The 26,923-nt window shown below is 45.7% G+C and overlaps 1 protein-coding gene across 3 annotated transcripts in view; it reads left to right on the forward strand.

Moving 5' to 3' along the window:
• Positions 1-26,923, forward strand: part of WIPF3 (WAS/WASL interacting protein family member 3) — a 110,362-nt gene that overhangs the window by 72,461 nt on the left and 10,978 nt on the right. For 2 of the 3 annotated variants that reach the window (XM_054687453.2, XM_054687454.2), the window contains exons 4-8: positions 90-221; positions 4,926-5,669; positions 9,137-9,286; positions 10,369-10,470; positions 25,155-25,231. In XM_054687453.2, coding sequence (XP_054543428.1) covers positions 90-221; positions 4,926-5,669; positions 9,137-9,286; positions 10,369-10,470; positions 25,155-25,231 — 1,205 coding nt within the window. Of the gene's footprint in view, positions 1-89; positions 222-4,925; positions 5,670-9,136; positions 9,287-10,368; positions 10,471-25,154; positions 25,295-26,923 lie in introns of all 3 variants that reach the window. The other variant, XM_054687455.2, reaches the window with a different exon arrangement.

Consider the following 26,923-nt stretch of genomic DNA (forward strand, 5'->3'; position numbering starts at 1 on the left):
TCGACCAGTGTTAGACCATGGTCTGAAATGAGACCTGGCTGCTCAGCTCTGCTCTCAAGTCCTTGCCTATTTGTGTCTTCTCTCTAAAGGTTCTAAAGGAACCAACAAAGAAGGAGGAGGTTCTGCAAACACACGAGGCGCGAGCACACCTCCCACCCTGGGAGATCTGTTTGCTGGTGGCTTTCCTGTATTGCGACCAGCAGGCCAGCGGGATGTAGCAGGTAAGGAAGAATTCATTCTGACTCCCTTGTGGTCTGTATCTCCTTAACTTGTGGAACCATCTGGGCAATCCACACATGCCAGTAAGCAACATGGTTTTACTGAACGGGCATGATAGAGTAGAAGATCATGTTCTTGGGACCTTAAGCACTAGAAACTTCCAAAGTACAAAATGGTTCTTGAGAAATCTTTTAATTCATCATCCTGTTTAAATTATTCCATTGTAATAGCTTAAAAATGACTTGTAATAGTGTGTAATACTTAGTGATGGCGTGATGGTAGCCCAGACTGCAAAGTGTATATAAACAGAAGGTCCAAATTGTAATAGAACTTCATAGTGACATCACTGTGGATGCATTAGCAATGCATGAGTTGTAATGATTCGGTCATCATATCAGTTAGGTACTGCTGTGTAACGAAACACCCTAAAACTTAAAAGCTTTAAACAATCATTTTTTAGCCTACAATTCTGTGGGTTAGCAGCTTAGAGTAGTCTTGGCTGGGCTCCCTCTTGCATCTATAAAGAACTGCAGGTTGTGTAGGTAGCTTTGCTAATCTTATATTTCTCATATTTTTCCAACCTCTGGAGCCTCAGCTATAACCACTGGCCTGACCCACCTCTATCACGTGGTCTCTCAGTATCCAGCAGGCTGTCTGGGCCTTGTTTTCATGCCAGCAGCAGGGTTCCAAGAGAGAAGACAGAAGTATAAATAAAGTCTCTTGAGGCTTAGTCTTGGAAGTATTACTAGGATGTAACTTGGAAGTCTAAGAAGTATCACTTCCTACCACATTCTCTTAGCCAAAACAAGTCACAAGGATGGGGAAATAGACTTCGCCTCTTGATGAGAGGAACTGTAAAATCATATTTCAAAGATTATGGAATCAAGCATAAGTGGGTAATGAAGGCTATGTCTGTAATCAGTCTACCTCAGTGATTTTTGTTTCAGTGGGCATCAGATGTTTTGAAAATATTGCATTAAAATTGAACAAATACAAATTTACTCTGAGAAAAAAAACCTGTTTTTCCTATTCTTGTTCTCTTTAACCAGCAAGCTGAATAAACTCCAGGAATACCATTAATACAGGAGGAAATACAAAGGCCCAACCATTCCTCATACCAGATCTTCCATCATGCGACTTTTCTAACTTTTTCAGTGGCTTCTGTGACTGTTTAATATTATGGGATGCTTATGCTGCCTCACTCACCAATAAAAGTCCAGTAAAGAAAAAGGCTCTAGGATATTTTGAGATCCAACTTGAACCTTCTCAGGGGCCATGTTCATTTCCTCATTTTTGCTGAGGGGTTAGCAGGAAAGGTAGAGTACAAGGTCTTCCTCAATAAAGACAGTGGATATTCTTCAGTGTCCTCTTCTTTTTCAAAATTCCCGAGTGCTATCAAACAAATATCCTTTGGAATAGAAGGCTTCCACCAGTTTCTCTTCATAGAAGACGGGAGAAATGGGCCCCAGTCAGGTTTTCATAGGAAGCAGCCAAAAATAGCCAGCAGGAGTCCTACTGGTCTGCTTGTCACCAGTGGAACATAAGTGTCAGATGTTTGAGCCACTGTAATGGGGAAGACAAGAATTTATCTCTTTAGAGATGGAGGTCCATAAGGAAGTGACTAATGATGCCTGTTCCAGGATGGAAACTCAAGGAGAAAGCCACCAGATTAACACATGGACTGGGTACCATGTCAGGGCAAGGCAGGCTGTGGCTCCCTCCTCCCAGCACTTTCCCGGCAGCCCCATTCTCATCAGAGGAAGGGACTTGCGCCTTTGCTCCCTCTCTGATCTTCTGGCCTACCTTTCTTGGTGGTTCATGCCATCCCCTCCACTCACACTATCCTCCTTGCTGCTCTCACACACCAGCATGTTGCTGCCACTGGGCACTTGCACCAACTCTCCCTTGGCCTGAAAGGCTCATCCGCAGGTGTCCACGTGGCTCAGTCTCTCCCTTCCTGCAGGTCTCTGCTCAGGTGGCAGCTGATCAAAGTGTCCGTGAGGTCTTCACTTATTATCCCATATAAAGGTTTAGTCCTATCCTTTCATTCCATATCTCCTTTTCCTCAATTTACTTTTCTTGTATTACTCGGCACCACCTGACATATCATGTATTCACTGGTTTATCTGTTTATTGTCTGTCTTATCCATCTGAAGCTAAGCTCCGTGAAGGCAGGGACTATGTTTTGTTCATTGCCATAGAAATGCCTGGCGCATGGCAGGTGCTCAGTAAATACTTGCTGAATTGCATGTGTGAATGGTAGTGTGGTGGCTGACATTCATTAGGGACCATAGCACAGTGTCATGGGCTCATGGTACTTTTAGGGACCCATGAAAATATTTAAATTTCTTTTAAAATCAGAAGAAAACATATGACCTTTTAGGATCAAAGAATGTATTTGTCTTTGTACCAATGCAGTCATGAATATAAATATTTTTTTAATAGAGAAGAGGCCCACAAAGGCAAAAGTGCCTAGGGACCCTGGAGTCATAATGCAGGCTCGGCTTAGAGCTCCAAGGGAGTGAGAATTACAATAAGATATGATGAGTAAACATTATTTCTGGGTTGAATAGAATATGTAATGAGACTTCCAAGGTCTTCTGGAAAACATTCAGATTTGAGGAAGAAGAAATATTTCATCTTTTGCTAAACCTGCACGTTCTAAAAGCTGAATCCTTTCCTATGGGCACAGCATCCCTGATGCCCTCAATCTGGCCTTTCCCGCCACCTCCTGGCCTCCTTTGTGTTTTCTTTGGATTTCTAGGGCTCGGGTTTCCATTGTGAAGGACAGCCTCCTCCCTTACTTCCTTCAACTCCCTCGGAGCTCTCTGTCGGCCCAGGCCTGCCTCCTCCACTTGCCTGCACTTACACCATCAGCCCCTTTCTCCCCTGCAGTCTCACCTTCCTCCCTGAGGGGCATGCCCGCCCTCGCTTCTGCTGCGCATGTTAGGATAAAAATGAGTTTGCCCACATTTCTCATTTGGTTGGTGGCTTCATCAACACAGGATCCCCTACTTTTAACTGACTCACTTTAAGGGTTTTTGAATCTCTGAGACATGGTGTCCTCAGTTACTTAAAAGGTTTGGATAGGCTATTTAAGGGTAGGCTTTGCTCTGTTTTGTAAACTTTCATTATCCCTTTCAATTTCATTCAGCCACTGGGCATGTAGGTAGGCTCTGCCTTGTTTAGGCAGCTGCCTAGGTTCTCCTCGTCATCTTTTTGTATTATATGGAAAAAGGTTTGAGAACTTCTAGGCAGGAATCCCTGAGCTGACACCTGCTAATACCATCCTCACCCTACCTTAAGAACAGCCATTCCATAATGTGGTTGGAATATTATGGTCTAGGTGACTGTCACATTATAGCCAGAGGGGCTCATATTTGGAAAGCCAGATACCAAGGTCTTGCCTACTTAGCTTCACCTGAGTCACCTCTGCTAGGCCGTGCTTTGATTGGCCTGGCTTTTGACATCCAGTACTTTAAGTGTATGGCTTAGCCCCTGATTGGGGTAAACACACAGGAGACTCAAGTACTGCAAATCTCAGAATCCCCAACAGATGCTGGGGTTTCTAATCTGAAATGAAAGCTGCAGGTCCCATGCTGCAGCACCCAGGAAGTAGTGGGTGTGAGAAAACATCATTTTTCAAGTGTTGTCCACATGTCATGGTGATTATAAAATATAGGGGAGAACACCCCCCAGAATTCTTATAAAAAGAGCACTAAATCTGGAAGAAATATTTTAATCTGCCTCCTGAGTAGACAGTGATACTCCAAGGACATCTCTAAGCAGTAATTACAGAACTTCAAGGCAGTAAACAACGAGAGGAACTTTTTCTTATTAGAGAGAGGCAGAGCGAAAAAAGGGTGAGAACTAGCAAAATGGTGCAAGGCTGTGCGGAGTATAGAGGCCCCTCCTGGGGACGTGCTCCACCTGAGTCTTCCGTAAAAACCAAACGCAAATGCTTATCAAGAGCCAATGGTTGTTGCTGAATTTAAAAGAGGAATTGAATTTCAAGCTGGGGCAGATGCAATGAAGGATCTATAGGGTGAGAAAGCCAAAACCCTTGGGAATTAGCATAAGTCTTTGGGAAAGGAGGTTTTGAACTTCCAGAGGTCATAGAACTGTGAGGTTCAAGGCCATTGGACCTGGGTTGTCAAGGGCAAATGTCTCCCTCCAGTCTTACCTTATGTATTCAGGGAATCATGAATTTTCTGCTCTCAACACAGAAACAAAGAAAGTCAAATTTCACGAAATGCTGGGAGTGAAGAAAACCTCCCTAGCCAGGAGTGCTGGTTGGTACACCTGAGGGTGCAAATTAGAGCATAAGGGCTGATGGACCTAGCAGGTGTCAGTGAATGAGTGTGTGTGTGGCCTTGATTAGGAAGGGCAAAAGACACCCGGGCAGTCCTGGCCCTGGCTGGGATACTAGAGGCCCAAGGCAGATGACAGCACAGGTGGCATGGATAGGAGGGCTGGAGGCCTGACCTGGGCTTGTCATTAATGCTGGCAAGGACTTTGGATCTGGTCCAGTTGGTCCTTCTGGGTGACAGCTGTGGCACCTGAGGCCTCTCAGTGGACACGTGCAGAAAAAGCGGTCTACAGTGCAGCTCACTGCGGGCAGGCTTGAGTGTCCTGAGTGCCGCCTACCTGCGGGGGCTTTCTCCTTCTTTATTGCCGAGCTAACCCAGAATCTCTTTCACTTCCAGGTGGCAAGACAGGGCAGGGCCCTGGCTCCCGCGCGCCCTCTCCCAGGCTTCCCAACAAAACCATCAGCGGCCCGCTTATCCCGCCTGCCTCTCCCAGGCTAGGCAATACCTCCGAGGCGCATGGCGCTGCCAGGACAGCCCCGCCTCGCCCCAACGTGCCTGCCCCGCCCCCTCCCACCCCACCCCCTCCGCCTCCACCCTTACCCCCGCCCCTTCCCTCTTCCTCCCCCATCAAAACTCCGCTTGTGTCCCCACCCGGCCCACTGACCAAAGGGAACCTCCCGGTGGTTGCACCCCCCGTCCCCTGTGCGCCACCACCTCCACCTCCGCCACCTCCCCCAACGCCACCCCCGCTGCCCCCGGCCTCGGTTCTTAGTGACAAGGCAGTGAAGCCTCAGCTAGCTCCCTTGCACCTCCCGCCCATCCCGCCCCCGCTCCCTCTGCTCCCACCTTGTGGGTATCCGGGGCTCAAAGCGGAGCCCGCCAGCCCTGCGCAAGATGTGCAGGAGCCTCCCGCCCCGCCGCCCCCGCTCCCCCCTTATGCTTCGTGCTCCCCGAGGGCTTCTTTGCCCGCACCCCCTTTGCCGGGAGTTAATAGCAGCAGTGAAACTCCACCCCCGCTACCCCCTAAATCCCCCAGCTTCCAGGCCCCACCGCAGAAGGCCAGTGCGCAGGCCTTGCCCGCCCCGCCTGCCCCTCCGGGCTCCCAGCCGTTCCTGCAGAAGAAGAGGCATGGCCGACCAGGTAAGGAGCGCTGCCTGGCCCAGTGCCCCTGGTGGAGTGCGATAAAATCTTGTCGTTGCACAGGACTTTATTGTTGGAAGTATTCATTTCAGAGGTGGACACCAGGGGTGAGGGAGGCAGAGAGACTTGCCCAAAATCATGCTGCATGTAAGCAAGGGATCCCGGCCTTGATCCCCTGCCCTTACTAGCTCTGTGGCCCTGGGCAACCACTTGGCCTCTCTGTTCTCCCTTCTATTCATCTGTAAAATGGGGATAGATAGCAATAGTTGTTACCTCCTGGGCTTGTTGTTAAGGATTAAGTGAGTTCTTAGGTTTGAGGTGCTTGGAACAGGGCAACAGTGAGCTTGAGAGGGATTATTTATTCTTACTACCATCCTTCCAACTCCCAATCTCCTCCCTGAGGTGGAGGGGGCGTGAGTGTGGCTTGTTTCCAGAACCAGGCCTCCTTTTATATTTGCCCGCGTTTTCCTATCTGGCTCCCAGCCAGAATCTTCGCCGGCCCTCAGTAAACTGGATTCCCACTCTGCCGTAGTTTTCGCAGGTTCTCCAGCTGACTCAGGAAAACTGAGGGCCTGTATTTTGAGCCAAATATTAAAAATAATTCCTTCACATATTCAGCACAGGTTATTTGAATTGAGTGTTCATGCCCCATGGCTGATTTCCTTGATCCCGCTAGTAGGAGGCTTCATTCAGTTTTAGTGCCCCTGTGAATGGAAAGTACCTCCACACGTCCACAGACACACCCACATCCACACACGCAGACACACTCAAACATATGCACACTCATAACACACACATCCACATGCACACCCCCAACACACATATTCCTTTGTCTTTTAGAAAATCTTTTGATGCAGAAAGCTTCTTAAAAGTATTTTCTTGACTTAAAAATAACGCAAGCTTGTTGCAGAGCTAATAGAAGGAAATTCAAATTGGCCAGGTACGGATGGCTCACACCAGTAATCCCATTGCTTCGGGAGGCCCATGCATGAAGATGGCTTGAGGTCAGGAGTTCTAGGCCAGCCTGGGTAACACAGCAAAACCCCATCTCTACAGAAAATAAAAATAAAAAATTGGCTGGGCATGGTGGCAGACAACTATAGTCCCAGCTACTTGGGAGGCTAAGGCAGGAGGATCGTTTGAATCTAGGTGTTCAAGGCTGTGGTGAGCTATGATTGTGCCATTGTACTCCAGCTTGGATGACAGAGCCAGATGCTGCTGTCTCTGAGTAAATTAAGTAATTCAATCACCCATAATAACATCACCCAGAGATGAAAACTGCCATTTGGATAGGTTTCTTCAATTCTTTTTTCTGAATATATGTACACGTTTACATGGTTAATACCATTTTTCAGATACAGTTTTGTGTTCTGTTTTTTATTTAATATTATATTAAAAACAATTTTATCAAATTGTTAAAATGTCTTTATAAGCATGACAATATATTCCATATTCCTCATGTTAGATATCTAAGTTGATTCCATTTTTTGTTATTATGAATAATATTGCAAGAAATACTTTTGTAGAAATTTTAATCCACGTTTTTGATATTTTTCTAAAAGTATTGGTGTCTTAAAGGGAATTCCTGGTGCAAAGAGCAAAGATATTTTTAAGCCTCTTGATTACAAGAGGTAAGGTTTTAATCATTCTCTTTTCAATTGACTGGTCACCATGAGGGCCAGCATTTGGGCTGATAAGCCCCTTCTGATATTTGTTATTTTCAAATATTTATGATGTGATGAAAAAGACAAAGCTTTTTTTTTTTTTTTTTTTTGAGACACAGTTTCACTCTGCCATCTAGGCTGGAGTGCAGTGGCAGGATCTCAGCTCACTGCAACCTTCGCCTCCCAGGTTCAAGTGATTCTTGTGCCTCAACCTTCCGAGTAGCTGGGGTTACAGGCGTGCACCACCACACCTGGCTAATTTTTGTATTTTTAGTAGAGACAGGGTTTCACCATGTTGGCCAGGCTGGTCTCAAACTCCTGACTTCAAATGATCAGCCCACCTCAGCCTCCTAAGGTGCTGGTATTACAGGTGTGAGCCACCATGCCTGGCCAACAAAAACAAGGCTTTTGATTCAGAGGGCTATGAGTTCAAATCCTGGGTTCCTCGCCCACTCCTGTGGAAACTCACACCACATGGGTTTGTTTTTTATTAATACTGATTTTTTTTTATTTGACAAATGGGCCTACTAATAACACCTTTCACATAGGATTATTAGGAATATGAAATGAGAAATCTGCATAAAGGGCTTGCATGTAACTTCAGCTCCAGCAGCATTATTTCCTTACCACACAGTGGGGCAGCTGTTCACCCAGAAGAGGGGCTGCAGTCCTTTTACTGCATGTGGGAGCAAGTAAATTCCTCATAGATCCTTGTGCCCAGAAAGGGAAGACCAGAAAGGGAGAGGAAGGCAGTTGGGAGGAAGAAAGGAAGATGAGCAGATGCTGAAGGGACATGAGACACGAGGATGGCGGCTGATGACTGAGAATGCCTGCTGCAGCTGGGGCCCCTTCATCTGCTCCAGAGTAGTGAGCCCCAGGCCAGGATGGGGATTCATATCTGGCCTTCTTCTTTGCATCTTTGGATTTGAAACTTGGTTTGTCCATGTTCAAAATAAGGGCAATTTCTACTTTAGCCCAACATGGGGGGAAAAGAGAGAGGTAGTAGTTGTGAACATCTTAGCACAGATAGTAATAATGTAATTGTCATCATTTTAAGAAGCAAAGTGATGTTTGCAGTGCCACTGAAGAAATAAGCAGCAGTGGAACCCCTGCACTGATGTGCCAGGATAGCAGATTTTGGGTTGCCAGATGAACCATACAGGAAAGTATTGGCAAAGGAGACAGTGAGCCTCTCAGGCATGATCAGAGAAGGCTGGAGGAAGTAGGTTGGATTCAAGTTAGGCCCTGGTGGGCACGTAAGATTTAGGTGGACCGGAAAGAGAAACAAGCATTTGCAGTGCTGGAGAACCAGTGTGAGCAGGGACACAGGGGCAGAACAAGCCCCTGACCGCTCCCTCTTCAAGCCTCCCTCTGGGCCTCTTCTACAGACAGCCCTTCCTGTTCTTACCACTCTCCAGTGATTCCCCTGCTTTGGGCTGTACCCAATGATGAAGGTTATCACCATCATTAATATTATTGCAGCAGCTAACATTTATTGAGGACTTACTACATGCCACTCAACTTAAATTCAACTCATTGAATCTTCTCAGTAACCCTGGAAAGTGGGTGTACTATTACTACTCCCATCTTACAGATGAGGAAACTAAAACACAAAGAGGCTATGCTACTTATCCCAACAGGAGAACTGCAATTCGGTGCCAAGCAGGTTGACTCCAGAGGTTGCCCTTTTACTCGCTGTATCATATTACATCTGAAGATAGAAAGGCCTAATATCTCACATAAGGTTATAGCATCCACCATTCCCATCCGTGTTTCTGAATACACCATCATCTTCTCTGTAAGGGGCCAGTGGGGGAAAGCTAAATCCACCTCCAGCACCCCCTGCGAGATCACCTACCACAGAGCTTTCAAGCAAGAGCCAGCAGGCCACAGCCTGGACCCCGACGCAGCAGCCTGGAGGTCAACTGCGAAATGGAAGCCTGCACATCATTGGTAAGTGGGTTGCACCCTCTGCCGCTTTGGCTGCCAGTAGGAAAGTGATTCTCCCAACCTCTGGAGAGAGAGTTTGCTGGCCACAGTGCTGCCGTCTCAGGGTGCACGCTTCTTTCATGAACAGGGGCTCACTCCAGCACCAACCAGCCCATAGGTTCTGTTAAATAGGGTTCCTTTCAAGGCTTTCTGCATAGTTTCAAGGCCCACTGTCTAGCCTTCTAATTCAGATTAGAGAAAGGGAAGAAAAGCAGCATTTAAACTGTGTGTGTGCGTGTGCGTGTGCATGTGTGTGTGTGTGTGTGTGTGTGTGTCTATGGAGAAATCAATGCATAAGCCTGAAAGAGTAGAATGATATGGATAAGGAGAAAGATACATAGAAGACTCACCAGGTAGAGGGACATTTTGAGTACAAGTATGGAGGTAGGAAGGAAAGTCACCTGGGGTCAGATGTGAAGCCGTGGAATCTTTCGATCCCTTCTGTGTGCTGGGCTAGTGTCTGACAGAGGCCCAGATCACAAAGCAGGGACTCAGCCCATGAAAGGGCCACAGGAGCCCTCCCCTCCTGCCAACACATCCCAGAGCAGAAGCTGTTTGCTTTGTGGAGCTCAGGTCCCACCCTAGACACAGGCCATGCTCCTCCATTCCCCAGTCATTCTGCCCACCTCTCCCTCCCCTCAAAACCCTCCCAGGAGCTTCTCAGGTGCTTCAGGCTGCTGGGGCTTTGCCAGTTCCTTGTTGGCACCAGGGTCCCCACCTCTGATTCTGGACCCTGGAGAGCCCCATGCCACTTCCACCCCTTTAGCAGCTTCTTTACGGTGTTATTGGTTGAAGTAAGTTCAGGTGGGTGACAGGGAGTGACTGGATTTCCCTCTTCCTGCTTCCCTCCATCCCAACCAACCAGTAAAACTTGAGAGGTGAATGGATGTCTTAGGGAGAATGGCCCTGTTGTTAAAATCCTTGCACTGAGCAGGCAAACAGAAAACGGTGGATGCAGTCAGAGTAATCTCTGTGCTCCTGGAAATGATCAAAACTTGGATCATGACAGTAACCTGAGTAACTCTTTCCATTTCGCTTGTGTGCAGATGACTTTGAGTCTAAATTCACGTTCCATTCTGTGGAAGACTTTCCCCCTCCGGATGAATATAAACCATGCCAGAAGATTTACCCCAGCAAGATCCCCAGAAGTAAGTACCACCTTGATAAGACTCCTGGCATTTCCCGACCCTTCAAAATTAGGTGCCCACTGTGCATCAGTTGGTCACAGACTGTCTAAAGGATGATGTCATGATTTCACTGTACCACTGCAAGGATGTAGTGCTGTGCATAGTTCTGGAACTTTCAGGACATTGATTTCTCCTGATACCTAAGTGTTCATTTAGAGATTTTTATAGAACACTAACGGTAACTGTTTGGCATCAGATTTGGATGCCTAAACTTACCACTCATCCCTCTCCTCCGTGGGGCTTTTGATAAGGGAACTAACCAACCCAGGTAACAGCAAAATAGGATATTTTGCATCAATCACTGAGGAAGAACCTGAAAACCCCTAATTCAGAACTCTGGCAAATCGTGACATGGAGAATGTCCTTAGGTCAATGGTTCTCAACCGTGGCAACATATTAGAATGACCTAAGGAGCTTTTACAAATCCTGAAGGCCAGGCTACATCTAAACCACATAATCAGAATATGAAGGTGTCAGGATTTTTAAAACCTGCCAGGTCATTCCAACATACAGCCAAGGTTGAGAATAATAGCCCAGTAAGGGCCCTCCTCCCCCTGATTTCATTGTGTGGTTGGACTTTAAGAGAGGACATTTAACCCAGCTTAACTGTTCAGCCTTAAGAGTAGAGAGATGAGCCAGGCATGATCCATGCCTGTAACCCCAGCACTTTGGGAGGCTGAGGCAGGAGGATCACATGAGGCCAGGAGTTTAAGGCCAGCCTTGTCAACATAGCGAGATTCCATTTCTACAAAATATTAGCCAGGTGTGGTAGTGCACACCTGTAGTCCCAGCTTCTTGGGAGCCTGAGGTGGGAGGATTGCTTGAGCCCAGGAGTTGGAGGCTGCAGTGAGCTATGATTGTGCCACTTCACTCCAGCATTGGTGACAGAGTGAGACTCTGTATCCACAAAAAAAAAAAAAAAAAAAAGAGAGAGAGAATGAGGTGATGAGGTAGAAGAGCCAATTCTTGTCTGGTACTGGGCCAATCAGATTGGGCAGGAGCCAGAGTCAGCATTATAGAGTGAGTGTCAAATGCGTTCCCACCCCACGCCCTAAATAAGCCCCCATTCCAGACCTCTGTGGACCCAGATGGAAAATCAGTGTCCAGGGTTAGCCTAAGACCAGGAATCATGAGCCAGGCTCTTTGCCCGTCTTCTTTCAGAGGGACCTTAGTGAAGTCCTTTCTGCAGAACTCAACTTCCTGCAGAGCAGAGGGAATGCAGGCCTGCCGTGTGCTCAGGTGGAGGGGGCGTGGACCTGCCCTGTGCTTAGGTGGAGGGAACCCAGGGCCCTGTGCTCAGGTGGAGGGGGCGCAGGCCTGCCCTGTGTTCAGGTGGAGGGGGTGAGGGCCTGCCCTGTGCTCAGGTGGAGGGGGCGCAGACCTACCCTGTGCTCAGGTGGAGGGGATGCGGGCCTGCCCTATGCTCAGGTGGAAGGGGCGAGGGCCTGCCCTGTGCTCAGGTGGGGGGAATGCGGGCCTGCCTTGTGCTCAGGTGGAGGGGGCATGGGCCTGCCCTGTGCTCAGGTGGGGGAAACGCGGGCCTGCCCTGTGCTCAGGTGGAGGGGGCGAGGGCCTGCCCTGTGCTCAGGTGGAGGGGGCGAGGGCCTGCCCTGTGCTCAGGTGGAGGGGGCGAGGGCCTGCCCTGTGCTCAGGTGGAGGGGGCGAGGGCCTGCCCTGTGCTCAGGTGGAGGGGGCGAGGGCCTGCCCTGTGCTCAGGTGTGGGGAACACGGGCCTGACCTGTGCTCTGGTGGGGGGAAAGTGGGCCTGCCCTGTGCTCAGGTGCGGGGAACACAGGCCTGCCTTGTGCTCAGGTGGATGTTCATCTCTGGGTCCGCTGGGACATCTCTCTGCTGGCCTGTGTGGCTGTACATTTAGAGATATAACCCTGTGTGCCCTTTCTAATAAAATGTAAACACCAACTGCTCTGAGTTGAGAGAGAGAGAAAGGGATCAGTATGAAGGAGGATGGAGGGAAATCCCACCCACTGAAGGTTAAATAGAACATGAAGGGCCAGCAATGGGGGAAGACAGGTGCTGTGTCCATCTCCCATCCTTGCTCAGTTCAGCGTGCTCACATGAACCGCCTGTCATACGCAGGCACCCTGTAGGCACCAGAGGCTGCAAAGTGTAAGAAACAAGCTCTCCTCCACCACGCACCCACCACCCTCCTGAGATAGATGAGAATTAGACCCCATAAGAATGTCTTAATCAGTGATTGTTTAGAGTGCCAAGGGGGTGCAGGTGAATGCTGGGGGCCTGAAAGCCAGAGAGAGAGGTTCACAGTTCCACGTGGGTGGGAAGGCATCCAGGCTGAGGACAGGACAGACCCAGGAGAGAGTGTGATTGTGCTGGGTGCATGTAGGAACCATCTGTCCCACGTGGTACATCAGAGCCCAAGGTGCCTGGCTAGATAAGACCATACAGACTGCCGGAGGTGCAAGGTTGGGAGTGTGTGTCCATATATAACACCCCTTTTCCCATCTTGTGAAATATGCACAGGAATCAGCTCGATAAAAACCTAAGTGTTTGTGTTCTTATTGGAGGACACAGCTTAGGTTCCCCAACAGCAGGCCTCCTAATACTGCACCCAGAATTAGGCTCCTTTACTCCCTCAGGCAACAGGACTCACACATGAGGAAACTGAGCCTGGCCCCCTGCAGTCACAGAGTGTGCCTCACGGGACTTTCCACATGGCAAGGAGAGCAGAGCCAAGGGACCCCCTTCAACAGGCAGCTGGATCTCATAGTGGGCCGGAAGGAGCCAGGCTGCACGGGGCTGCCTGCACATGAACCTACGGAGACAAGGAGATAAGGGTGCCTTCTAACAGTCTGTGTCCTGCCTAAGGCATTGGAGCGTGAACCTGTAAGCAGGGAAGAACTGTCAGTGAAAACACTAAATGACAGTTCCAGGGCCATCATGGACCCTGCAGTGGATGCTGTGGATGTTCATGCCCGGCACTGTTCTAGGTGCTTTGCATACCTTATCATTTGTCCTTAATGCAGAGAGTTTCCAGACAGGGAAAAGGCCAAGTGACTTGCCTAAAGCCTCACAGCAGATTAAAGCCAGAGCCAGGAATTTTGAACCCACACCTGTCTGAACCCGGGGCCAGTTCCATTTGGCCATGGTGAACTCTGAGAATGGACGTGATGAGATGCAGGTTGAGACAGATAACCAGTGGCTTGATCAGAGGAGGTAGAGACCAGGGTCAGGGAACCTGTTAGCCAGCTATTATAAGAGTCTGTGCTGGGAGGCCGAGGCAGGCGGATCACCTGAGGTCAGGAGTTTGAGACCAGCCTGGTCAACATGGTGAAACCCTGTCTCTACTAAAAATACAAAGTTAGCCGGGTGTGGTGGCGGACGCCTGTAATCCCAGCTACTCGGGAGGCTGAGGCAGGAGGATTGCTTGAACCTGGGAGGCAGAGGTTGCAGTGAGCTGAGATCGTGCCATTGCAATCCAGCCTGGGTGACAAGAGCAAAATTCCATCTAAAAACAAAAAACAAAAAAAAGAGTCTGTGCAAGGGAGGATGGATGGAGGAGGTCCTCAGAGTGATCAGGGTTTGGAGAAGCAGGTGCAGATGGGATCAAGGAAAGTGGAGGAGCCAGCGTCCCAGGAGTGCCTGCCTTGGGCTGGATGGAGGATGTGACACCAAGAAGGAACTGGAGGTTTCAGGGGGAGGCGATGGGATTCCTGTCATTTATGGTGAGGGGAGGTGGCTAAAGGGCTACAAGGGGGAGATGCCATGTGGCAGGTGGAGCACAGGGTATACAGGTCTGGGGCTGATAGGGTGGGGCAAGGGCAAGGACTTGATTTGCTGGCCATTAGTTTGGAGATGGAAATATAGAACAATGAAGGACATGGCCGTGATGTCGCCCGGGGTGCGTGAAGTAGGTCTGTCTGTGTGACAGGAGGCTTTAAGCTGCCAATGAACAGGGTCAACTCAGTCCCTCCCAGACAGCCAGGCCCGTGCAAGCATTTAATAAATGGGACTTGACTTTGGTGACCTAGACAGAAAGCTGAGGGGGGAGGTAAGGAATTCCTTTTATTATACTGTCACCAAGTTGTAAATCAAGAAAGTATACTGTTTTTCTTAATTTAATTCAGTATACTTATTGGCAGTATTGAAATAACTGTGCCCTTGGAAAATGCACATGTACAGAATCCCAGCTACTGGCTCATTCAGGCTCCTTTCCTTCCCCTGAGGCAGGGTTTGCTGACTGGCCACGTTCATGCCATAAGCCCCACAGCTTTCCCTTACACCCACCTGGCCCCTGAAGGCTTTTTAATTGTAACCTATACCCTAAACCAGAGGTCAGCAAACATTTGCTGTAAAGGACCAGAGAATACATATTTGAAGTAATGCAGGTCTCGATTACAACTACTCAATTCTGCTGATTATTAAATCAATCAGCAGCCATAAATAATACATAAATGAATCGGCATGGCTGTGTTCCAATAAAACTTTATTTACAAAAACAGGTGTGGGCTGGATTTGGTCTGCTGGTCATGTTTTGCTGATCTGCCCTAAACCATTCCAGAAAACAGATTCCTAAAAACCTCTTTCTGCTCTTCAGTCTTTCCCAGTAATGTGCTGTGGGGTCCCTCAACCTTCAGATTCAGTCAGTTCTAATCTACAGCTAGCTGCATTTTATGCCCGTGGTGCTCACTCGCATCCTCAAGAAGAGAAGAAAAGCTACACCCCCTCACTGCACACAGCTTGCCAGGAGGGCGCAACTGGCAGTCTGTGCACCAAAAATAATCTCCTGATGTTTACAAAGAGCAGTTTTGTAAAGAGCCTATTAAATGAACTGACATTGTACAGACTTGAAAGGGCAAGTGCAATTTCAAAATTAAGATACTGTTTTAGATTGATGTGGCATCGGTGGACACGAAGTACTCCACTAGCCTCCCAGCAAAATTAAATATGCATGTTCCTGTCATCCCTGTGAGCCCTAGTGCAGAACCTTTTTAATTATATTAGTGTGAATCAGATGTGGCGTATGCCTGTCTGATTACATTTCTTCTTGTTCACTGTTGACCTGGCTTCCCAAGACAAGTTCTTCGTGGTCTGGGAGACAGTGTTGATTCCATCAGATGAGTGTGTTCTCATGCACTGTGGTCTCCTATGTGCCCTCTGTCCCCACCTGCTTGTTTGCTGTCTCTCTTTCTGACACACACACACATACAAGACACACACATGAGCACACACGCTTAGCTCTTCCACTAGCCATCATCACTGTCTCCACTCTGCAGGTGTTTGCTATTTTCTTCCATTGATTGAATGGCTTTGTTTAGTTTTGTGTTTTGTGTGTGTTGTTTTTTGTTGTTGTTGTTGTTGTTTGCTTTTGTTTTGTTTCATTTTTTTGAGACAGTCTCACTCGTTTGCCTAGGCTGGAGTACAGTGGTGTGATCTCGGCTCACTGCAACCTCTGCCTCCTGGGTTCAAGTGATTCTCCTGCCTCAGCCTCCCAAGTAGCACATGCACCACCACACCCAGCTAATTTTTGTATTTTCAGTACAGACAGGGTTTCATCCTGTTGGCCAGGCTGGGCTCGAACTCCTGACCTCAAGTGATCCGCCCACCTCGGCAACCCAAAGTGTTGGGTGGGTGAGCCACTGCACCCAGCCTAGTTTTTTTTTTCCTAATGTTTTAAAAATGCATTAGATTCCTCAATAAGTGAAACATATAATTACCATTATGACCCATCAATTCCACTCTTGGGTATAGGCTAAAAAGAATTTAAAACTAGTGTTCAAACAAGAACTTGTACACAAATATTCATAGCAGCACTATTCACAATAGCTAAAAGGTGGAAATAACTGATGAACACAGAAGCAAAATGTGGTGTAGCCATACGATGGAATATGATTCAACAAGAAATAGGATGGAAGCACTGATACATTGCTACAACATGGATAAACCTTGTGTTAGTTTGTTCTCACATTGTTATAAAGAAATACTTGAAACTGGGTAATTTATAAGAAAAGAGGTTTAATTGGCTCACAGTTCTTCAGGCTGTACAGGAAGCATAATGCCAGCATTTGCTTCTTGGGAAGCCTCAGGGAGCGTCCAGTCATGGTGGAAGGCGAATGAGGAGCACTTGTGTCACGTGACGGAGCGGAGCAAGAGGGAGAGTGTTTGGAGGAGGTGCCACACACTTAACCAGATCTTGCAACAATTCACTATCTCCAGGACAGCATCAAGCCATAAGGGATCTGCCCCCATGACTCAGACACCTCACACCAGGCCCCACCTCTAAATTGGGGATTACAGTTCAACATGAGATTTGGTGGGGACACATATTCAAACTATATCAAACCTTGAAAATATTATGTAAGTGAAAGAATCCAGAAACGAAAGGCCACATGTTGTATAATTTCATTTAGATGGAATGTCCAGAAGAGGCAAATCCACAGAGACAGAAAATAGATTAGTGGTTTCCAGAGAGAAGAGGAAGAAGGGAATGGTGAGTGAGTACTGATGGATGCCAGGCTTTCTTTTGGCAGCCAGGGCAACATAGCAAGACTCTGTCTTTACAGAAAAATTTTAAAAATTAGCCAGGCATGGTGGTGTGCTCCTATAGTCTCTGCTGCTGGGGAGGCTCAGGCAGGAGAATCATTTGAGCCCAGGAGTTTGAGACTGCAGTGAGCTATGATTGTGCCTGGGCAACAGTGAGATCCTCTCTAGCCTGCGCAACAGTGAGATCCTCTCTCTGAAAAAATTTTAGGCGGAGTACAGTGGCTCATGTCTCTAATCCCAGCACTTTGGGAGGCCAAAGCAGGTGGATGGCTTGAGCTCAAGAGCTCGAGACCAGCCTGGGCAACATGGCGAAACCCCATCACTACAAAAAAATACAAAAATTAGCTGAATGTGGTGGTGCATGCCTGTAGTCCCAGCTACCTGGGAGGCTGAGGTGGGAGGATTGCTTGAGCCCGGGAGGTGGAGGTTGCAGTGAGCCATAATGGTGCCACTGCACTCTAGCCTGGGTGCCAGAGCAAGACTCTGTCTCAAAACAAAAATTTTTTTTTAAGTTTTCCTTTTGGGGTGATAGAAACATTTTGAAACTACATAGAAGTGATGGTTGCACAACACTGTAAATGTACTAAATGTCACTAATGGTAAATTGTATGTTATGTGTATTTTACAACAATAAAAAGAAAGTGAACAAAAACTGTCAGTAGGAATTTTGGGAAAAATGCAAAGGTCACAAATATTTGTTAACATAATGATGGTATAAAGAATGACATCATCTTCCTATCAACAGATACTCACTGAGGCCCTTGCCCTTTGGAGAGATTTAGATAAACAAGTACCTCACATGTGCTTGAAAAATTCACATTTCAAACATAATTGTGGTTATATCCCAAGTCCTGAACAACTCCCCATTCTCCTCTTCCCCCAGCCCCTGGCAGTACCCTTCTACTCTCTGTCTCTATTAATTTCACTGCTCTAGGTACCTCATGTAAGTGGAATTATATAGCATTAGTTTTTTTAAGCCTGGTTTATTTTACTTAGCTTATGTCCTCAAAATTCATCTGTGTTGTAGCATATGTCAAAATTTATTTCCTTTTTAAGGCTGAATAGTATTCCATTGTATGGATGTACCACATTTTGTTATCCATTAATCTGTTGATAGACACTTGGGCTGCTTCCACCTCTTAACTTTTGTGAATGCTCTGAACATGGAAGTACAAATATCTGTTCAAGTCCCTGCTTTCAATACCCAAAGTAGAATTGCTGGATCGTATGGTAATTCCATTTTTAATTTTTTGAGGAAATGCTATACTGTTTTCATATCTACTGGGCCATTTTACACTTCTACCATCAGTGTGCAAGTGTTTCAATTTCTCTATATTCTCTCCGACAATTTTTATTTTCTGTTTTTTATTTTATCTTATTTTTATTGTATAGTGGCCATTCTAACAGGTGTGAGGTGGTATCTCTTTGTGATTGAACTCCTATTTTAAAATAGAGTTACTTTACACTTAACAGTAAAAACACGCACCGTTATTTCCATTAGCAATGGAAACTCTCCATTAGGCACTGCAGTAATTTCAACAGTATGGAATAGTTCATGTCATAAAAATTAAAGAATTAGATGTCCCAAGACAGAGAACAAAACATACTGCCAGTAGGAGGGTATTTATTTCCATCTTTGCGGAAGGCAGCTGGGGAGTAAGAACCTCTGCCCTGATGAGCTTTCCTTGGTGAAGCCTGGTTTTTACTGCTGACCATACCTCTTCAAAAGCTGTCTTCCAGCACCCCACTCTTTTACCACAGCTTCTGTCCTTCCAGGACAATCCTTTATTTCTTTGAACCCATGAAGGTACTGTAATGTCTATAAAGTATCTCTCTGGACCTACTCTGGTCCCTGAGCCATTTTTCTGCTCTTCTCTTAGCCAACACTGCCTCCACTTCCCCACCCCCTGTTCTCTCTGGAGCCAAGTCCTCCCAGGCTTTCTCCCCTCTGCACCATGGTAAGCGCTCTTACCAAGGCCACCAGTGGAGCTCCATGTTGCCAACTACAGTGTCAGAGGCTCTAGCCTCAGCCCGTCACTCCCTCTTTCTGAAACACTTCTTCATTTAGATTTTATGACAGCTCTCTCCTTTCTCCTTCCACTGTACACTGACTCCTTCTCAGTTTTTTGTTACACCACACACTTCAGAGTCGTCTTTGACTTCTCTCTTCTACTCCTGCATCCAACTTACCAGTGAACTCGAGTGTCTCTCCTTGAAATGCACCCAGAATCTGATCTCTCTTACCTCCTCTGCCACTCCCATTCTGCCCTAAGCCACTGTCATTCCTCACCTGAATTGTTGCTGGAACCTGCTAACAGGATCCACTGCTTCACACTGCAGCCCAAGTGATTTGTCTACAGCCCAAGTTCAGTCACTCCCCTCCACTCAGAATCCTCCAGGGAATCCCCATCTCGCCCCAAGTCAACTGGAAATTCCTATCGTGGTTCATAAGACCTACGTGAACTTCCTCCCTCCCCTTTCACCACTCTCCTCCTACCTCATTGTGCTCTAACAACACCTGCAATTTCCAGAACATTCCAAGTACACATTTGTTCCTGGGCTCTGCATTTGCTGTTCCTTCTGATACCTGGTTCTGAGTGATGATAACTACTTTTAATATATTGGTGTACATATTTCTGGTATTTTCTCTCTTTATTTGATCAATTTCTTTTCTACCTAAATATACAAACTATTTTTTACAAAATTTAGGTTTTATTTTATGTACTTTTTAGTATACTTTCTCCGAATATCCATGTGACTGTCTCCCTACTTTCTCTTGATCTTTGATCAAATGGTACCTGTCTTAGCTCAGGCTGCCATAACAAAATACCATAGACTGGGTGGCACAAATGACAGAAATTTATTTTCTCATGGTTCTGGAGGCTGAGAAGTCCAAGATCAAGGTGCTAGTCAATTTAGTTTCTGGGGAGGGCTCTCTTCCTGGCTTGCAGAGGGCTACCTTCTCACTGTGTGCACACTTGGTGCCACACAAGCTTCCTGGTGTCCTGTTTTATAAGGGCACTAATCCCATCATGAGGGTCCCATCCTCATGACTTCATTTGCACCTAACGACCTGCCAAAAGCCACACCTCCAAATACCATCATACTGGGGCTAGGGCTTCCACATATGAATTTTGGAGAAACACGATTCAATCCATGGCAGTAACTTATCAGAGAGGTCTCCCCTGACTACCCTGTATAAGACAGAAGCTCTTCCTGCCCTATCACTTTTTATTCTCTTTACACTGTTTTTTAATTGTCTTCAAAGCATTTATCACCTCCAGACATTATTTACCTGCTACTTGTCTGCCTCTGCAGTACAGTGTAAGGCCCTGAATGGCAGAGACTGCAGCAGTTTTTATTCACTGGCTTATTTCCAGCTCTCAGAATAAAGTGAGGCACACAGACACTCCTTACGTATTTGTTGAATTAATAAATTAAAATGTTCACTCATATATGCATTGCTGAACCATTTACATAATAAAACAATTTGGAAATAGCACACATCTCCAGTATTGGGGTTAAATAAATGGAGGCAGAGCCACACAATGGAACGCTATGTAACCATTACAAAATGGGGCTATCAAATATTTAGTGACATAGGAAAATGTTTACCTTTTTACGTAAAAACACCTTGTTATGTAAAAACAATACCAAAAAATGCATACAAAAAAGTATATAAAATAAAATCTACATTTTGTAAAAAATAAATTCATGTATCTATGCAGAAAAGGAGAAGTTGATCAAATAGAAGAGAGAAGAGACTAGAAATATGTACACCAAAATATTTTATTTATTTATTTATTCATTTATTTAGAGATTAGGTCTCACTCTATTGCCCTGGCTCGAGTGCAATGGTGCGATCTTGTCTCACTGCAGCCTCCGCCTCCCAGGTTCAAGTGATTCTCCTGCCTCAGCCTCTTGAGTAGCTGGGACTACAGGTGTGTGCCACCACGCCCAGCTAATTTTTGTATTTTTAGTAGAGATGCAGTTTTGCCATGTTGGTCAGGCTGTTCTCAACTCCTGGCCTCAAGTGATCCGCCTGCCTCAGCCTCCCAAAGTGCTGGGATTACAGGTGTGAGCCACTGCACCCAGCCTGTACACGAAAATATTAAAAGTGGTTATCACTCAATGGTGAAAGTTGGGTGATATTAATTTTCTTTACTAATTAGTTCAAGTTTTTATAATACATGTGCATTGCTCTTAACAATCTTGAAATCTAATTTTTAAATTGCAAGTTGTCAGGAGAGAGAATATGATTAGCTCACCTCTGGCCCGAGCACCTGTGGACAGGAAGTGAGGTCCGCTGGTATGTAGGGTGACCTCTCTCAGAGACTGAGCGGGCTCAGTTCTCTATGAGGAGAGGAGGTTGAGGAAGGAGTGATGGAGGCTCTCATACCAGCCAAAATGATGACAGCAACAGTGGGGGATGAGAGGAAAGGCCAGATATGCAGTCTCTAAGGTTTAAACCTAGAAGACACTAGAATGATCATTTCCAATCACACTTGTCATTTCCTTCACTTAGAGATGATGAGAAGCCTTCAATGTAAGAACAAGAAAGGCCCTTTGAGGTCAGACAGCCCAACTCCTTCCTGTACAGCTAGAGAAGCCAAAGCAGAAGTAAAGTGGCCTGCCCTGTTTACAGCTGGTGGCAAAGCTGGGGCTAGAGTCCAAGTTCTCTGCCCTGGGGTCCAGCACTCCTTGCACCACATTGCACTGTCTCTCCACTCTGATGCCAGGGCAGCCCATAGCTTAGTCAGACGGTGTTGGCCCAGAGCTGACAGTTAGATTTGCTTCAAAGCCCCCTCCCTGGCTCACAGGAATTGCAGCCCAGGGCTGGTGGTTATTCTGGGAGGGAATTGCAGCCCAGGGCTGGTGGTTATGAATGGGAGGGAAGAGGAGCCATCTGTGGACAGGAGACGGAAGCAGTGTCCACTCAGCCTGCTCTTAAGTGCAGTAGGTGCTTGAGATTGAGGAGAGAGGTAAACAATATTTCTCCTGATGAGTTACAGTATCCCAAGTGTGAAAACCCCTGATTTGGTGAATCTGCAAAGCCCTTCTGTGGGAAGGGAGCCCATGTGAAGGACTACTTCAGCAGAATGGCTCTGCTTTTGAATTCTGAGATTCTGGTGGCATCTCATAAGGGAAAACCCCTTTAAGGGAATATTTGGATTAAAAGCACTCTGACAAACCCTGACTAAGTCCCGGCCACTCACTTCTAGCAGCAGTGATTTTTTTTTTTTTTTTTTTACAAGACAGAGTTTGCCTTTCTGTTTTAGGGAGAAATTGATTCCCCTTTAATCTTCCCAATATTGTTTCTTGTCATATTTATGAAAACCAGTGGGAAGAGCCAGGTGCGATGGCTCATGTCTATAATCCCAACACTTTGGGAGGCTGAGGTGGGCGGATCGCTTGAGCTCAGGAGTTCGAGACCATCCTGGCCAACATGGCAAAACCCCATGTTTCTATTTTCATGTTTCTATTTTTCTATTTGAAGCCCCATTTTTTACTACCAAAAATATAAAAAAGTAGCCAGGTGTGGTGGTGTGCACCTGTAGTCCCAGCTACTCGGGAGGCTGAGGTGACAGGATTGCTTGAGCCTGGGAGGCAGAGGTTGCAGTAAGCTGAGATCATGCCACTGCGCTCCAGAGCAAGTCCCTGTCTCAAAATAAAATAAAATAAAATAAAATAAAATAAAATAAAATAAAATAAATAAAACCAGTGGGAATTGCTAACCTATGGTGAAGCCTATTTTATTGCCTAGTGGTTCCCAAACAGGGGAAATTTTGCCTCCCAGGAGACATTTGGCAATGTCTGGAGTCATTTTTGGGTTGTTACAAGTGGCCATAAGCAGGGGGCTGGGGTGTGCGACTGGCATCTAGTGCGTAGAGACCGGGGATGCTATTAAACATTCTGCAACACACAGGACCGCCCCCACAATAGAGAATTATACAGCCCAAATGTCAATAAAGCCAAGATTGCAGACCCCTGGCCTAGAAGTTCTTTCTGTAGTGGACAGGAGTTTCTTAAATCTAAGAACAGTCATTTCCAAGGCTACCCTCTCACATGGAATTAGACAAGGGGCTGTATATTAGTGATTTCTTCTTCTTCTTCTTTTTTTTTTTTTTTTACTTTTTGCTCAGTTAATAAACTAGCTAAAAATCTAGCAGTTACTATATATTTTGCTCTAAAATATCTTTATTCTAGAACAAGTGCACTCATTAAAAAGTTTTAATGAAAATTACAGTGCCCATTTGATTAATGTGTTATAAGTTTTAGAGAACCTTCTACGTGACAGTCCAATTTAAAAAATTGTACCTTACCTTAAAAGGTTTTTATAATGACTTATATATTATATATGTTGTAGAAAAGTTGAAAAAATATTTCTGAAGGGAGTTTTTTGGCCAGGCATGGTGGCTCATGCCTATAATCCCAGCACTTTGGGAGGCCAAGGTGCGAGGATCACTTGAGCCCAGGAGTTCGAGATAAGCCTGGCCAACATGGCGAAACCTTGTCTCTACTAAAAATATCAAAAAAATTAGCCACGCATGGTGGCAAGCACCTGTAGTCCTAGCTACTCAGGAGGCTGAGGAATCAGAATTGCTTGAACCTGGGAGGCAGAGGTTGCAGTGAGTTGAGATAGCACCACTGCACTCCAGCCTGTGGCAAGACTCTGTCTCAAAACAAACAAACAAAAAGAGCGTGTTTTTTTTTTAATGGTGATTCTACCACTTAGAAGGAAACATTTCAGAATATTATTATGTATTTCTCAATGAATTTTTTAAATAGTTGAGATCATTCTATTTATACAAATTCATTTCTCCAAAATGAGTCTTTGTAAATATTCAGTTTCCTGCAGGGTGCAGTAGCTCATGCCTGTAATCCCAGAATTTTGGGAGGCAAAGGCGGGAGGATCACTCGAGTCTGGGAGTTTGAGACCAGCCTGGGAAACATAGTGAGACCCTGTCTCTACAAAAAATTTTAAAAGTTAGCTGAATGTGGTGATGCACACCTGTGATCCCAGCTACTCAGGAGGCTGAGGTGGAAGGATCACTTGAGTCCAGAAGGTTGAGGCTGCAGTGAGTCATGATCATATCACTGCATTCCAGCCTGGGAGACAGAGGGAGACCTTGTCTAAAAAATAGAATAAAATGAAAAATAAAATAATAAAAAAACAGGTGCTTAGTACTCCATCATGTAATACTGAACCCTACGTTACCTAAAAACCTATGTTGAACACAGGTCATTAATTGTTCACTATTATAAATAGTCTATAATGAACATTCATGCTTTTCTGTTGCTTTTTAAATAGCACAGCAATCTGGATTGTTCTGGAGACTTTGGGACATGATTATTTAATGCCTAGTTCATGACAGAAACAGAATAGATAGGTGTCCTACCAGTGCAACAGAGGAAACACCATTTGGAATAACCAATTGAAGGGAGAGTTCTGGAACACCTGGGAATGGGGATTTAAGCTTGGGTAGACCAACCAAAACATGTATCTGTATATATACAGATGTATGTATGGAAATACCAAAAAGAAAAAAAAATTGAAGAGATAAACATCAAACTTTTAGCCATGGTGACTCTGGGATAGAAAATTGGGATTGGGGGAGGAACAAGAAGAGAAGAGGAACTTTGAGGTTTTTTTCCATTATCTTCTTATTTTTTGAATTCTTAACTATAAGAATATATTCATATGTAACTTGTGTAATACTTAAGCACAACACACTTGAGAGAATGATTTGGTTCCTCATGGATGGGAGGCCTGATTTGTCAGCAGTTACTCATCTTTTACTTTTTTAGCCAGTCCTGGTATTGCTGGGCACATTGTGGATAATGGATGAGCGTCCCTGGAGATGGTATATTTTGGTAAAGAAGTTCTAACGTGCATTTATTTGATGGGCCTTAATAATTTGTTCTCTTCTCAGAGTATTAGACATGACTCTTCTGCATCCATGGTCTTTGACATAGAAGATGGGAGTGGTGGAAACAGACAGTCTAGGGCCAGGATCCTGAAGGTTTCATTGTTTTAAGTGCTGATTTAGAGAAAGTTTCTCTGTGAAACATGCACACCCGGTCCCTGGGCCAATAGATAATGAGATTGTTCTTTTTTCCTTCAGGCCGTACACCTGGTCCCTGGCTCCAAGCGGAGGCAGTCGGGCAGAGCTCTGATGACATCAAAGGCAGAAATTCTCAGGTAACACAAGCCTCATGTCTCTGAATGTAAAACCAGGAATTCTCCTCAGGGGGCACAGAAATGGTAAGCGTATGCTTTCTCCTTAACAGCTTTATATTTTTCCTCACACTCCTTTTCCTCAGGGAAAGCCATTTGGTGGACCTTTTTTCAAGCCAGAATGAAACACTCACCATTTCAAAATCTGAAGTGTGACAAAAGGGGGCTTCCCTGGAATCACCACTACATATAGAAGCAAGTTTAGCAACTCTGACATTCTGCAACAATCATGCCAATCACTTCCCATTCTTCCTTGGTTATGATGGCCTGTGAGAAAAACTGAATAATATGTATAAAACATAATTCAGTATTCTCTCTCATCTGTAGAATACATGGTTTCTTTTAGCACACTTGGAGTTTTTTTCTCCCACCAATGTTATAATTGATTTTGGCCAAATTTAGTCACAATTCAAGTACTAGTACCCACAAGAAATGAACAGAACTAGAAGGCAAGCCAGACAGCTGCTTTTGTGATAAGACAGTCCTTGAAGAAACACCTTTAGTCTCACCCAGGGCATCTTGAACAGAAGTATTTCCTAACCTGGACACATTTCCCTGCACATGACAGGGTCTCATCTTTAAAAGCCCTTTGTTTCTTCGAAAACATGTATTCAGTCAAACAATAGTCTCCCCATTTCTGAATACTATGTGACAGACTACAGAGTCACTTGCAGTTAAACCAGGCAATTCTGCAACTGTGTGGAACATCAAGGAAAGTGACCTGAGAAGGAAGAGGCTAGGTTCCTGGAAGCTAGGACGAGTTCCTCAGAGGAAAAAGTACATCCTCTAGCAGATAAGTATCCCCCTTTTCTAACCACAGCTGATGCAAGAATTGCAGTAACGATTCTTAGACGATCACAGGTTCAAAACTGTGTGTATGATTGTAGTTAAGGAAGAAGTATATATACATAGGAAAAAAGACAGGAAGAATATACACAATATTGTTAACAGGTAGAGAGAATTCTGAGAAGATGGCAGAGGAGAAAGCACCAGGAATCTGTGGACAACAATTGCATTGGCAGAATCTGTCTGATGTAATTTGTCTCAGTATTTTGGAACTCTGGGATTCATTAAAGGCTTGAAACTTCCATGGGAAAGCTTGGACAGTAAATTGTGCTCTTAGTACAATAGTAACTACTCATCCTCCACCCCCCACCCCATGGCAGGCAACTGGGCACGTGTTCCTGGAGCAGCTTGCACACAGCTTGCAGGAGCCAAGGTGGGCACACACACAAAAAAAACCTGTCCTCCAGATACTGGGGAATCTGTTCTCTGATTGCTTATTGCTGCTTCTGATCACAGAGGTACAAATAAAGAGATGGGCAGCCATTGTTGCACCTCCTCTTATTGTTGTAAATCCCTTTCCCTCTGGCTGAAGTGGCCTCCTGGGGATTTCAAGGGCTGGTGGCCATTTTGTTCCTCCTGTCCTTGCTCTTTTTTTCCCCCATTTGGGAGCCAAACATTAAAGATGAACATTCAAAGGCTACTACATATATGATGAAAATTAGAAAGTGACCACATATGCCCAGGGAAAGGCACAGGCTCAGAAAAGACCAAGAAGACCTTAAGATTACACCTCAGGCTGATTCTTAGCATAGAGACAGCCTACAACAATCAAAAAAATAAAATGAACAAAAACAATAAGAAAAACCAGCA

Source organism: Pan troglodytes, chromosome 6 (genome assembly GCF_028858775.2).
Source record: "Pan troglodytes isolate AG18354 chromosome 6, NHGRI_mPanTro3-v2.0_pri, whole genome shotgun sequence".
Classification (NCBI taxonomy): Eukaryota; Metazoa; Chordata; class Mammalia; order Primates; family Hominidae; genus Pan; species Pan troglodytes.